Raw genomic sequence first — 14585 nt, forward strand, 5'->3', positions numbered from 1 at the left:
AATTTCTAATGATACTAGCTACTCATTCACTGCTCCATCTGATACATGACATTGGAAATTTAGCGCAGGACGTTGAAAGAAATGATCAGCTTTTAAACAAAAACCTCTTGGAGCTGAAAGCCTTCAATGAGAGTCTGAGCCCAGCAGTAAGTTCAGGTAACTTTTATTGCGACCCAACTTTGTTACAGCTTCAGATCTGCCCAGCAAAAAGGTGTAGAAAAAGTATCTTTTTTTAAAAATAACAGCTCAAGGTCAAAGCACACACACTTCTCCCCACGCCCCCCTCACCCCCACGTTCTTTACTATTTGTCAGCACAGAGTTTTCCTTTTGTAATTGGATCCTTGGTATAGCCATAAACTAGAAGAAGTATTGCCTCATGCACCAATTTGAACACGTACCTTGTCTCCAAGTAGGTTTCTCCCCCCTCATCGGCTGGAGTTGGGGTGGGGGGGTGGGAAAGAAGGAGTGCAGAATAGTCAACCAGACTGCTGTGGGTCTGGAGTCACGTGTAGGCCAGCCCGGGTAATTAGATTAGATTAGATTACTTACAGTGTGGAAAAAGGCTCTTCGGCCCAACAAGTCCACACCGCCCCGCAGAAGCGCAACCCACCCATACCCCTACATCTACCCCTTACCTAACACTACGGGCAATTTAGCATGGCCAATTCACCTGACCTGCACATCTTTGGACTGTGGGAGGAAACCCACGCAGATACAGAGAGAATGTGCAAACTCCACATGGAGTCGCCTGAGGCGGGAATTGAACCCAGGTCTCTGGCGCTGTGAGGCAGCAGTGCTAACCACTGTGCCACCGTGTAAAGGATGCACTGTGACGAGTGAGTGAATCTGTTCCCACAACAGCAGTTTCCTTCCCTAAAAAGGTTGCGAGTGAATCAGATGGGGGTTTCCCCTCCCCTCCCTGACAATGGTTTCGTTGTTAGATTCTGAACTCCAGATTTCTAACCGAATTCCAATTCCACCATCTGCCTTGGCAGCTCCCGGAACTGGGTTGATAGTCCAGTCGATAAAGGCACTCAGCCGTCGCTGCTTTAAACCCCCTGCGATGGCATGTGAACTCTCTGGTGTCCCCGCAGGTGGGAGGAGCGGTTAAAACTCTTCCCGCACTGATAGCAGGTAAACGGCCTCTCCCCTGTGTGGACCCACTGGTTTCTCAGCAGGTCAGAGGCCTGGGTAAAGCCCTTCTTGCACTCTGGGCAGCTGAAGGGCCTCTCCCCCGTGTGGACCCGCTGGTGCTTCAGCCTGTCGGAGGAACTGTTGAAGGCCTTCCTGCACTCTGTGCAGGGGAATGGCCTCTCCCCCGTGTGGACCCGCTGGTGGGTCAGCAGGGCGAAGGAATTGCTGAAGCCCTTCCCGCACTCGGTGCAGAGGAACAGCCTCTCCCCAGTGTGGACCTGCCGGTGGGCCAACAGGGTGGAGGCCTGGGTAAAGCCCTTCCCGCACGCAGAGCACCTGAAGGGCCGCTCCCCCGTGTGGACCCGCCGGTGCCTCAACAAGTCAGAGCAATTCCTGAATGCCTTCCCACACTCGGGGCAGCTGAAGGGCCTCTCCCTGGTGTGGACCCGCTGGTGCCTCAACAGGTCGGAGGAATTGCTGAAGGCCTTCCCACACTCTGTGCAGGGGAACGGCCTCTCCCCGGTGTGACTGCGACGATGAATCTCCAGAGCAGATGGGAAACGGAAGTCTTTCCCACAGTCACCACACTTCCACGGTTTCTCCATGGGGCAGGATTCCTCAGGATTCTCAATGGCCGAAGCTTCAGCCGCACACAACATGTGTAGAGCTCCTCCCCTCCGTGAATTCCTCTTCCCAGGCCTTATAACTGTTTCAGGCTCCACACTCAGTGCACTCCAACAGTAGGGTCTCTCATCCAGTCCCACTGATGCTCAAAAAGGACTGAAACAGGAACCAAAACGCTTTGCTCCTTCTCACAGAATCATAGTTGAAAATTGTTGCAGTCCCGATGGATTGAGTGACTGACAGACATTGATGTCAAAGTGAGGACTGCAGACGCTGCAGAGTCAGTATCGAAAAGTGTGATGCTGGAAAAGCACAGCAAGTCAGGCAGCACCTGAGGAGCAGGAGAGTCGACATTTTGGGCATAAGTCCTTCATCTGTTGATTTTGAAACTTCCGTCTTCAGATTTTCAAATACTCTGAAAAAAAGAGAGATTACAAAATTCATTACTGTCAGTCCAGAATAAAAATTCAGAACAAGCAATTTGTTTGTGCTGTTATTCCACAAAATTGAAAGCACTATCCCACACACACTCTCTCTCTCCCGCCCTCCGCTCTAACTCATTCTCCTGAAGGTGTTGATTATAGGGGCAGAAAAGCAAAAACGTCCCTGAAATTTAATATCTTTCACAACACTGGGATATTGCTGAGGGGGAGCAGGTCTGATTTTGGGAAGTCAAAAAATGTCAATTCATGGTGAACCTGCAATGAAGAACCACCAGACAAAATGGTTAACATTCCCAGGAGGTTGGGGGGGGGGGGGGGGGGGAGAAAGCAAAATGAGCCATCAAGACATTGACACCACCACCAGAGAGAAACTGAACATACAGACATGACAAACATTCGTGGAAAGCCAGAGTCATCGAGATGTACAGCACAAAAACAGACACTTTGGTCAAATTCTTCTGTGCCCAACCAGATATCCAAAATTAATCTTGTCCCATTTTCCAGCGTTTTGCCCATATCCCTTTGAACCCTTCCTTTTCATACACTCATGCTGATGACTTTTAAATGGTCATTGTACCAGCCTTCACCACTTCCTTTGGCAGCTCATTCCATACATGCAATATCCTCTGTGTGAAAATGTTGCCCCTTAGGTCTCTTTGCAGTCTCCCTCCCCCTGCCCTCACCTTAAATTTATTACCCTCGAGTTCTGGACTCCCCATCCCAAGGAAAAGCCCTCGTCTATTTACCCAATCCATGCCCCTCATGATTTTAAGAGAGTCTATCAGGTTACCCCTCTCACTCTGACGCACTAGGGAAAACAGCAACACCCTATCCTTCCAACCTTCCTTACCCGGGTAATTAAGACACCTATCTGAGTTTGCAGCGTCTGCTCCCTCCCCGGGTTCACTCCAGTTGCTACAAGTGAACAAGTTTTCCCCCACCCCGCACTCCACCCACCGCTTCCCCCCTCCTCCCCCTTCCTGAACAGTTAACAAAAATCCCTTCTCTTCAGAGAACCCTCACTGTTCTAACAAGTCCACACCAACCTCCGAATGGCAACCTCACTACACCCATTCTCCTACTCCAATTGCTCTACATTTACCCCTTGATTAATACATCTAACCTGCACATCCCTGGGCACTGTGGGTAATTTAGCACCGCCAATCCACCCTAACCTGCACATCGCTAAGCACTATGGGTAATTTGACCTGGCCAATCAAACCTTACCTGGACAGAAAGTTAAAAATCACAACACCAGGTTATTGTCCAATGGGTTTATCTGGAAGCACTAGCATTTGGAGCGCTGCTCCTTCATCAGGTGGTTGTGAAGTGTAGGATCACAAGACACAGAATTTCTGGAAAACCATTACAGTGTCCTGGCATTAAAATGATATATTGAACAAACCTGAATCATTAAGTCTTTCATCTTTTACAATGGATTGCAGATATCATTAATATGTAAATCCCAGAACTTCCTGTAAGGCACCTTCTCAGGATAACTAAGGCTTTATAACAAAAGGAGACACCTCAGCTCAAACAATGCATTAAAGGTGTGAGGTCAGAATTTGTCTGTATCCCAGTCTAGAGTCAGACTGGTTCTATTTCCAAAGTGAAATTTACAAAATATTACATGTATTAACTGCCTGCAGATTGTGCATTTTTTGAGGAAAATAGAATGCATATTTAAATATCATTTGGCAAACACAAATTCACCCCCATGGACTTGTGCATGTGTGTGCATGAGAGAGAGAAAAAGTCTGTTTCCATGCTGTATATCTCTATGTCAATTTGAGAACAGATACAACAATATGTATACCAGCAAAAAAAAGTAAGTCATAGTGGGTACTAATAGCTCGATGTAACAGTGTGGGAATTCCTCACATAAGGCACTGTAGAAATCCTGGGAGAATAGTATTTCTGGTTTCCTTCCTATTGAACAATATTAAGCACAAGCACCAACTTATTTCTAATTTTGGTTCACATTTCTTGTTTTATTCCCTGCTATGACTACACTCGGTTTCTGGATGATTAACAGGCTGGGAGATTGTGGGTCTGGATTGACTTATTGTTCCGGAAGGTGTAAAAAAAAAGGGGGGGGGTCAAAGCATCACAGCAGGAATCCAGAAGGTGTGAGAAAGCAGGACCTGAAATCGGAGCTGACACCAGATTCCCCTGTGATCGGTGCTTTGATTACCTGTGCTAACCCTCTACCTTGATCTTACTTTCCATTTGATCACCTCCTCAATATTGAGGATCCAATCCTTGTCATCCTGGAGCCATATCTCTGTAAGGAGTCCCATATTTTAATTATTCCCTTTAATGTGTGCAGTCAATTCATTCCCTTTTGCTCCAATGCAGCACACATTCAGACAGACCATTTTTAGTTTCAATTTTTATGATCTTTCGAATCCAGTTTTGATTGCTGGTACATTTACTCTCCATGTTTTTGTCGTTCTTGGATGTTCATTTTTCACATCACTGTATTGCTCACTGGCCTTGATTCGGATTGTCCATGCTAAATTGCCCATAGTGTCCAGAGATGTGCAGGTTAGGTGGGTTAGCCATGGGAAATGCAGGGTTAGAGTTTCATAGTGATAGAAGCAGGAGTAGGTCATTTGGCCCGTCGAGTCTGCTTTGCCATTCATTTAATGAATGATCTCTCCATTGTCTCAGCTTCTCCTCCCTGCATTGTCCCAACTACCCTTAATACCTTTACCATGCAAAAACCCATCTAACTGTGTCCTGAATAAACTTAATTAAGCTGCCTCTACTGCTTCCCTGGGCAGAGAATTACGTAGATTCACTATTCTCTGGGAAAAGCAGTTCTTCCTTCTCTCTATCCTAAATCTACTCCAACTAATCTTGAGGAGTGGTCTCACCCACCAGCAGAACTGACTGGATAGGGTAGGGTTTCATCCCCACAGTGCATGAAATCCCACTTTCCACCAAAATCTCAGATGTACTCACTCACTCAGGTGCTGTCTCATAAATGAAAGATTTCATTGTAACATCTTCTGCTCCCAGTAAGGACAAAACATCTTTGAAGTCTGCTCTGAAAGTCCAGTCTTCACAATGACACTTCTGGTTTCACCAAAGATCCAGAGAGTCATACAGCACAGAAACAGACCCTTCAGTCCAACTCGTATGTGCCGCCCAGATATCCTAACTTAATCTAGTCCCACTTACCAGCATTTGGCCCATATCCCTCTAAACCCTTCCTATTCTTGTACCCATCCAGATGCCTTTTAAATGCTGTAATTGTATCAGGCTCCACCCCTTCCTATGACAGCTCATTCAATACATGCACCACCTTCTGCATGAAACAAGTTGCCCTTCATGTCCCTTTTAAATCATTCCCCTCTCACCTCAAACATATGCTCTCTACTTTTGCATTCACCCTATCCATGCCCCTTATAAGTATTTATAAGGTCATCCCGGAGCGTCCGATGCTCCAGGAAAATATCTCTGACCGATTCAGCCTCTCTCTGTAGATCAAACCATCCAACTCTGGCAACCGCCTTTCAAGTCTTTTCTGACCCCTTTCAAAGTTTCACACCATCTTTCCTGTAGCAGGAAGACCAGAATTGAATGCAGTATTTTAAAAATGGCCTCACCAATGTCCTGTACAGCCACAACATGACCTCCCAACTCCGATACTCAATGCTCTGACTAATAAAGGAAAGTGTACAAAATGCCTTCTTCACTGTTCTGGCTACCTGAGACTGCACTTTCAAGGAACAATGAACCTGCACTCCAAGGTCTCTTTGTTCTGAAACACTCCCTTAACTGTCCTGCCTGGATTGCCTTACCAAAATGCAAACATCACATTTCCCTAAATTAATCTCCATCTGCCACTCCCTGGCCCATTGCCCCATCCAATCAATTCTAATTTATAGCGAACTCTCTGTACTTCTTATTCCCTGGAAGCTCAAAATCTCCATCCCACACACTCCCTCCATTCTCACTTTGTTGAACCTAATCCCTGCTGTACCTCATCCTGAAGGGTCTGGGTTCATGCTGATTAACAGGCCCACACTCAGGGGAATCTAATTGAAACAAACAGAATACTCAATGGTCTGGACAGAGTTGATGTTGGGAAGATGTTTCCATTGGAAGGAGAGACTAGCAGCCGAGGGCAGAGCCTTAGAGTAAAGGGAAGACCTTTCAGAACGGAGATTAGGAGAAATTTCTTTAGCCAGAGAGCGGTGAACTGATGGAATTCATTGCCACAGAAGGCTGTGGAGGCCAGGTAACTGAGGATATTTAACACTGAGACAGAAACAGTTCTTGATTATCAAGGGGATCGAGGGTTACAGGGAGAAAACAGGAGAATGGGGCTGAGACACTTCTCAGCCGTGATTGAATGGTATGGGCAGATCCAGTGGGCTGAATGGCTTAATTTCTGCTCTTATGAATAGGAAAGGCTCAGAGATATATAGGCCAAACAAGGTAGGACTAGTTTAGTTTATGAATATAGTCAGCATGAAATCAAGTATCTGTTTCTGTGCTGTACGATTCTGTAACTGATCTTAATCATTTTCATAACCATCCACTTCATTGTTCTTCAAAAATCAGATGAACGCAGCTTTGAATATATTCAATGACCCCCTCAGCACAGGAAGGCCCCACCCCATTTCTGAACTCAATTGCCCTTGCTAATACACCACTTGCCCTGCTGACTGCTTAGTGCACCTGTCTGACAACGGGTATTGACTGGTGTAGAAAGACACTGAAACCTCTTTGTACATCCACATAACATTCCTGATAAACGCTTGAGTCCAAAACGTCGACTCTCCTGGTCCTTGGATGCTGTCTGTCCCGCTTTTCTTTTCCAGGGCCACACTTGTCAACTCTGATCTCCAGCATCTGCACTCCTCACTTTCTCCATATCCCAACATATCACCATTAAAACAATGCACCTCCTTTCTGCTTTTGTTTTCCCACAGCAAAGGCTATATTATCACATTGCAGTCATGCATCTGTCATGTGATTGCCAATTGAGACACAGATCTGGACCAACATTTCTAGACAAAAGTGAGTACTGCAGATGCCGGAGATTAAAGTCGAGAGTGTGGTGCTGGAAAAGCACGCAGGTCAGGCAGCATCCGAGGAGCAGGAAAATTCCTGATGAAGGACTTTTGCCCGAAACGTCGATTTTCCTGCTCCTCGGATGCTGCCTGATCTGCTCTGCTTTTCCAGCACCACACTGTCGACCAATATTTCTACACTCTGTCCCCACCCTGAATTCACTCCCTTTCCTTTCAGTTGTTGCAAGTCAACAATTGAACGCCAGAATGAAAAAAAAGTGGAACAGATGGCGAGAAAAGAGAGTGCCGTACTCACAGTTGTTGGACAGAGGAAGAAAGTTGCAGTTTGGGATAAAGCTCAGTCTTTATTCAGAGAGACAGGAACAGCAGCAGGTGCTGCTTCAGAAGCTCATTGTCCAACTTCCGCATTCAGACAATAGCGGTGCTCTGATTGGTAGGAGGACAAGATTCCTTCCGGTCCTCCCGAGTTCCCTATTGGTCCATCAAAAGTAGGTCATGAGTCGTTTGTGCGCACAACCAGGAGCATGCACAGTCTTTCGCTGACACCAGCGGACATGCGCAGTGCTTGCTGACACAGAGACGCATGCGCATTACGCTCGTCAGCAATGCCTACGTTGCTATCAGATTTGAAGTGTCCAAATGCCAATCGGAGGAAAACAAAAGTTGAACCACAATTTCCTTCCCCCCTCCCCCCTCAGCACATTGTATTCCTTTTGCATTTTGGCTGGCTGCTCAACTTTTGTATTTCTTTTCCCTCTGTTAGGGGAGCCACAAACTGGAGGGTTGAGTGGGGATAGGTTTAGGTTGAGTGGGGAAAGATAAGGGACCAAAGGATTAGAAAAAACGTGTGACATTTAATTTGCCTCAAGAAATGCCAGAACTAGAGGACATTAGTTTAGGGTGAGTGGGGAAAGGTTTAAAACGGACCTAAGGGGTAACTTGTTTCACGCAGAGGATGGTAAATGTATTGAATGAGCTGCCGGAGTGGAGGCTGGTACAATTACAACTTTTAAAAGGCATCTGGATGGGTGTACGAATAGGAAGGTTTAAAGGGGTTTGGGCCAAGTGTTGGCAAATAGGAATAGAATAATTTAGGATATCTGGTCAGCACAGACCAAACTGTTTCATTCCATGCTCCATGACTCTATTTCTACATAGAACCAATTTCACAATATTAGAATAGGCAACTCACCCCTTACAGCCTGTCCTCAACTGTGGCCAAATTGCACATATTTCAACGCAAGTTTCAGAAAGATGCCTGCAGCTTTTTAAAAAATAGAATTGAACATGCTTTAATGTTGTTTCTGAGTAGCTATTCTCAATGTTAAAGATCAGCCATTTCTCGTGCACCCCCATCTCCCAGGTAGAGTCATCACCATCTGTCTCTCTCCTCTTAGAAGGACTTGATACAACAAACAAAGAGGGATGGAGGCACGAGAAATAACAGGTGGTGGGGAAAGAGAATGGTTGAGGGGGGAGGGGGAGGAGCTGAGGGTGGGTGTCAAGAGAGAAAATGGACAGGGGGACAGAAAGAGAATTGACAGAGGGCAGTGACACTACAAATCCCACCTTCCCCAGCACCACAGTAATCATTTCTCAATATACAAATGGCTAAAGCAGTAGAATCACATAATCCCTGCAGGCCATTCAGCCCATTTACCTCACACTGACCTTCCAAATAGCATCCCACCAGACCAACCCACTTACCATACAGCCCTGCAGTTCCCAATGGCTTACCCACCTGAAAATGCATATCCTTGGACACTTCAGCACAGCTGATCCACCCTAAATTGCAGATCTTTGGACTGTGGGAGGAACCCACGCAGACACAAGGGGGACAATGTGCCAAAGTCACCTGAGGCTGGAATCAAACCCAGCACTGTGAGGCAGCAGTACTGACCACTGAGCCACCATGCCACCCAGAGCTTTGATGTTCTGCTTTATCTTTTTAGCTTCTGACTTCTCATGTGCCCTCAGCAGAGGCTCTGCCCTCCTGAGATTTGTGGACCACACCCACTGCAGCCTCCCTTTCCCACTTCTCCTGTCCTGAGCACATCAGTTCCTGAACCTGGTGCCAGACAGACACCAATGCCATCTGGCCTCCTGCTGCTAACTTCAGAGAAAGACGACAATCACCTGTCAATATTCTGCCCTTACCCCCAGCGTCCCCCCCTCCCACCACTCAGCCAGTTAGCTCCTCCCCCTGCCTCCCAATCTCAGATCCCCTTTACCTGTGTGATTCACACTCACACCCTTCTGACCCTGTCCAGTGACCTTAATCAGAAGGATCTGTCCAGAGGGGAATGACCATCTCCTGGAATAAAGTGTCCGGTTAACTTTCCCCATGACGTGTCTGCAGCCTGGCTTCCAACTCCATCTCTCTGAGCCAAAGGTCTTCCAGCATGTGTTTACGTTGAATCACAGCATCCAGGACCTCCCACCTTCTGCAAAGTGAAAGACAAGTCTCACCCTGCCCTCTCCAATGTGTGTGTGTAGATTAGATTCGATTCTCTACAGTATGGAAACAGGCCCTTTGGCCCAAAATGTTCACATTGACCCTCCAAAGAGTAACCCACCCAGACCTATTCACCTACTTTAAATTTACCCCTGACTAATGCACCCAACACTATGTGGAATTTAGCATGACCTGCACATCTTTTGGATTGTGGGAGGAAACTGGAGCACCCGGAGGAAACCCATGAGGAGAATGTGCCTACTCCACATACAGTTGCCCGAGGTGGGAATCGAACCCGGATCCCTGGTGCTGCGAGGCAGGACTGCTAACCACTGAGCCACCATGTCACCCAGTAACTGCTGAATTGTTTCTACTGGCCAAGCAGAGGCCGATAGCCAAGTTTGGAACCCATGAGGACGGTCTCAACCGGGACCTTGGGTGACCACACGACACTTAACACTGTCTCTCACTCCCATACATACACACCCAGTCACACAGACCCTCTCTCACACACACCTCCCACACTCAAATCCATGCACACACCCTCTCACAGGTTTATACTCCACTGCATCGACACACTTTATCAAGCATGCACATGCAAACACTCCATCTCTCTCACTCTCATGCGCACCCGTGCACACACACACACACAAATCTATGCAGTGAATTTGCATTTGCAGATACATTGTGCTTTTTGAGCAAAATACAATCTGCAGGCAGTCAATCTATGTAATATTTTATAAATTCCTACTTTGGAAATAGAACATGTGTGACTCAGGACTGGGATACAGACAGACTTGAACCTCACACCTTTCTTGCTTTGTCTGAGCTGAGATGTCACCTATTTTTACAAAATCTTAAGTCATCGGGAGAACGTGACTTAAAGGTAGTTCTGGGATATCCATGTTAATGAACCGAAACCTGCAACCCATTCTAAAAGATGAAAGACTGAATCGCAACTGGACTTGTTCAGGAAATCTTATCAACGGCATGACACTGTAATGTTTTGCGATAAATTCTATGTCTTATGATCCTGCCCAACAGCTACCCGATGAAGGAGCAGCGCTCCCAAAGCTAGCGCTTCCAAATAAATCTGTTGGGACTCTAACCTGGAGTTGTGTCGATTTTAACTTTCTCCACCTCAGTCCAACACCAGCAACTGCCCATCATTTCGAATGAACACAGCCCCCACCTCCTGGTGCTGCCAGGAAACTTTACAATGCCCATAAAACAACACAGTACCTGCACTCCTGAAATATCTGCAATTTCCAACGATACGAGCTATTCATTCACTGTTCCATCTGATACACGACATTGGAAACTTAGTGCAGGAGGCTGAAAGAAATCAACAGGTTTAAAACAAAAACCATTTGAAGCTCAAGGCCTTCAATGAGAGTCTGAGCCTGGCGGTAAGTTCAGGTGACCCTTTATTGTGACCCAACTTTGTTACAGCTTCAGATTCCCCCCCCCAGCAAAAAAGGGAATGGGAGGGGCCCAGTGGGGGAGAGAAAGGGGGCGGGGGGGCGCAGAGGTGGGGGCATGGGTGCAGTGTGGAGTCAACCATAGGCCAGACAGGGTAAAGGATGCAGCTGGGACGACTGAGTGAATCCTTTCCCACAACGACAGTTTCCTTCCCGAAAAATGGCGTGAGTGAATCAGATGGAGTTTTCTCACCCCAACACCACCCCCCACCCCCACAACCCCGCCCCCAAAATTGGCTTCATCATTAGACTTGGAACTCCAGATTACTGACTGAATTCCAATTTCGCCATCTGCCACGGCAGGATTCGAACCGGGGAGGCCCCAGAACTGGGTTAATACTCCAGTCAATAATGGCACTCAGCCGTCACTCCTTCAATGCCTCTGCTATGGTACGTGAACTTGCTGGTGCCTCCGCAGGTGGGAGGAGCAGGTGAACACCTTACTGCACCCGGGGCAACTGAAGGGCCTCTCCCCTATGTGGACCTGCTGGTGTTTCTGAAGTGTGATGGCCTGGGTAAAGCACTTCCCGCACTCGGGACAACTAAAGGGCCTCTCCCCCGAGTGGATCCGCTGGTGAGTCTGGAGGTTGGAGGCCCGGGCAAAGCCCTTCCCACACTCGGGGCACCTGAAAGGCCTCTCCCCAGTATGGGACCGCTGGTGTCTCAGCCGGGCAGAGGCCTGGGTAAAGCACTTCCCGCATTCACAGCAGCTGAAGGGCCTCTCCCCCGTGTGGACCCGCTGGTGGGTCTGCAGGGTGGAGGAATCGCTGAAGCCTTTACCGCACTATGGGGAAGCTGAAGGGCCGCTCCCCTGTGTGGAGCCGCTGGTGGATCAGCAGGGCAGAGGCCTGGGTAAAGGCCTTCCTGCATTCGGAGCATCTGAAGGGCCTCTCCCCTGTGTGGACCCGCCGATGGGTCAGCAGGTGAGAGGAATCACTGAAGGCCTTCCCGCACTCGGGGCAGGAGAGTGGCCTCTCCCCCTTGTGGATTCGCTGGTGCCTCAGCAGGGCAAAGGAATTGCTGAAGACCTTCCCACACTCGGGGCAGCTGAAAGGCCTCTCCCCCGTGTGGACCCGCCGGTGGGTCAGCAGGGCGGATGCCTGGGTAAAGCCCTTCCTGCACTCGGGGCAGCTGAAGGGCCTCTCACCGGTGTGACTGCGCCGATGAGTCTCCAGAGCAGACGGGGCACAGAAGCCTTTCCCACAGTCGCCACACTTCCACGGTTTCTTCACGGGACGGGATTCCTCAGGTTTCTCCATGGCCGAAGCTTCAGCTGCACACAAATGTGGGTACAGCCCCACCCTGCCGTGAATTCCTCTTTCCAGGCCGTATAACTGTTTCAGACTCCACACTCACTGCGCTGCAACGTAGGGTCTCTCATCCAGTCCCACTGATTCTGAAAATGTACTCAAGCAGGAAGCAAACGCTTTGCTCCTTCTCACAGAATCACAGTCAAAAATCGTTGCAGTCCCGATGTCCCAGTGTCACTGTCAAACATTGATGTGAAAGTGAGGACTGCAGATGCTGGAGAGTCAAGACTTCAAAAGTGTGACGCTGGAAAAGCACTGTAGGTCAGGGAGCATCCGAGGAGCAGAAGAGTCAATGCTTCGGGCATAAGGCCTTCACCTGTCGATTTTGAAATTTCCATCTTCAAATACTCTGTAAAAAGAGATTACAAAAGTCATTACACTCAGTGCAGGGTAACAACTCTGAACAAGCAATTCTACTTTCTGCGGAATATACTTTTCTTTTGTTATTCCACAAAATTGAAAGCACCATCCCACTCTCTCTCCCCCTCTGTTCTCATTCCACTCTAATTCTCCTCAAGGTGCTGATTCAGGATCTTACAGATGCAACCAACAGAGTCATAGAGATGTACAGCATGGAAACAGACCTGAACCCAGGGAAAAGACTTTGTCTATTTATGCTATACATGCCCCTCATAAATTTGCAACCTCTATAAGGTTACCCCTCAGGCTCCAACGCTCCAGGGAAAACAGCTCCAGTCTGTTCAGCCTCTCCCTATAGCTCAAATCCTCCAACCCTGGCGACATCCTTGTAAATAATTTCTGAACCCTTTCAAGTTTCACAACATCTTTTCGTTGGAAGGAGACCAGAATTGCATGCAATATTCCAACAGTGGCCTAACCAATGTTCTGTACAGCCGCAACATGACCTCCCAAGAGTACAAAATTAACATGAAAGAAGTCTTCGATAAGCATTTGGTACTTAAAGTTTGACAAGGCACTGATGAAATGCATCCAACAATCTTGAAGGAAGGGACAACAGAAATTGTGGAAGCCGTAATTTATCAGTCTTCCATGGACTTGGAGGAGGTGCCACAAGACTAGAGAACTGCAAACATTGCAGCCTGGTTTAAGAAAGGCTGTAAAGCTAATCTCAGCAATTATAGAGTCATAGAGATGTTTTGCTGTCGTATCTTTCCCATAAAGGCTGACAGAACAGGCTGTGAGCAGGAGTCTGCTGGGCACCACCTTCATTAATCAAAAAGGGAAAGAGCTATTGATTCAGCACCTCAGTAAATCTTGAGACAGTCTTGGCTCCTATGCACATGTTGGGATCCATGTAAGGAGATGTTTATAGTTTGCTTCTGTACTTAGAATTCATAAATTGAAGCCAGTGTACATTTTAAAAATATTCAAGATTAAAAGTACAGAGAGATCAATATTATACAACAATCCAACAACCCCGTCCCAGGACAACATGCGCCTGACCCTCACAAAGATGGCGGCCGGTTGCCCGGGTAACCCGAGAGCTCCTTCGCCGGTGAAGTAAACACTGGGGCCTGTGGGGCTTCTATTGGAGGCCTCAGTCCTCCCCCTAGGAGTTTATAAACTCCCCAGTCTCCCTCCTCCCGCGGTTCCCAATCCTACCCTGTCTCACTGTCTCCTCTCCCCGGGGGCAGGAGCCAGGTCTTGGCGCTCGGGCCTGGCGACCTCCCCGGGATGTTTCTGAAACCTGGTCCTGTTCTGAAGGAGGATCACCGGGACCCGAAACCCGTCCTCACATTCCTCCCGACACGAGCTGCCGGACCTGCTCAGCTTTTCCAGCGGCTCCTGTTCTTGTTCCTTCAGCCGCCGGCGCCATTCCTCTCCCACATTCAGTAACACTGTCATTGTCCGGCCGCGGGACCTACACTGCACATGCGCCAACACACGGGGGGCGGGGTCCATACAATGTCGTCACCAACCGAGGGGGCGTGGTTGGGGAGGCCTCCAACCAATAGGGGACAATGGGGGTTGGTTTTCCCCGCCCCCAGCCCCTGAAAGGTGGGTTTCATTTAAATGTGAATGTGGTTTTCTTTTTAATGTTCAGCCTGTTCAGGAACGTTACTCCAGACCTTTGGAAGGCTGAAACATCGGGAAACTTCCAGACACA

General features: G+C 48.1%; 1 protein-coding gene across 1 annotated transcript; it reads right to left on the reverse strand.

The window, feature by feature from the left end:
• Positions 1–291: 291 nt before the first annotated feature.
• Positions 292–14324, reverse strand: LOC140460644 (uncharacterized). Its single transcript, XM_072555260.1, is given in 5 exon segments — positions 292–1722; positions 9287–9288; positions 11646–11970; positions 11972–12845; positions 14081–14324. Coding segments are annotated over 4 exon segments (1473 nt in total). The 5' UTR covers positions 12446–12845; positions 14081–14324; the 3' UTR covers positions 292–1050.
• Between the last annotated feature and the right edge of the window lie 261 nt (positions 14325–14585).

The sequence above is a fragment of the Chiloscyllium punctatum genome, chromosome 36 (genome assembly GCF_047496795.1).
Source record: "Chiloscyllium punctatum isolate Juve2018m chromosome 36, sChiPun1.3, whole genome shotgun sequence".
Classification (NCBI taxonomy): domain Eukaryota; kingdom Metazoa; phylum Chordata; class Chondrichthyes; order Orectolobiformes; family Hemiscylliidae; genus Chiloscyllium; species Chiloscyllium punctatum.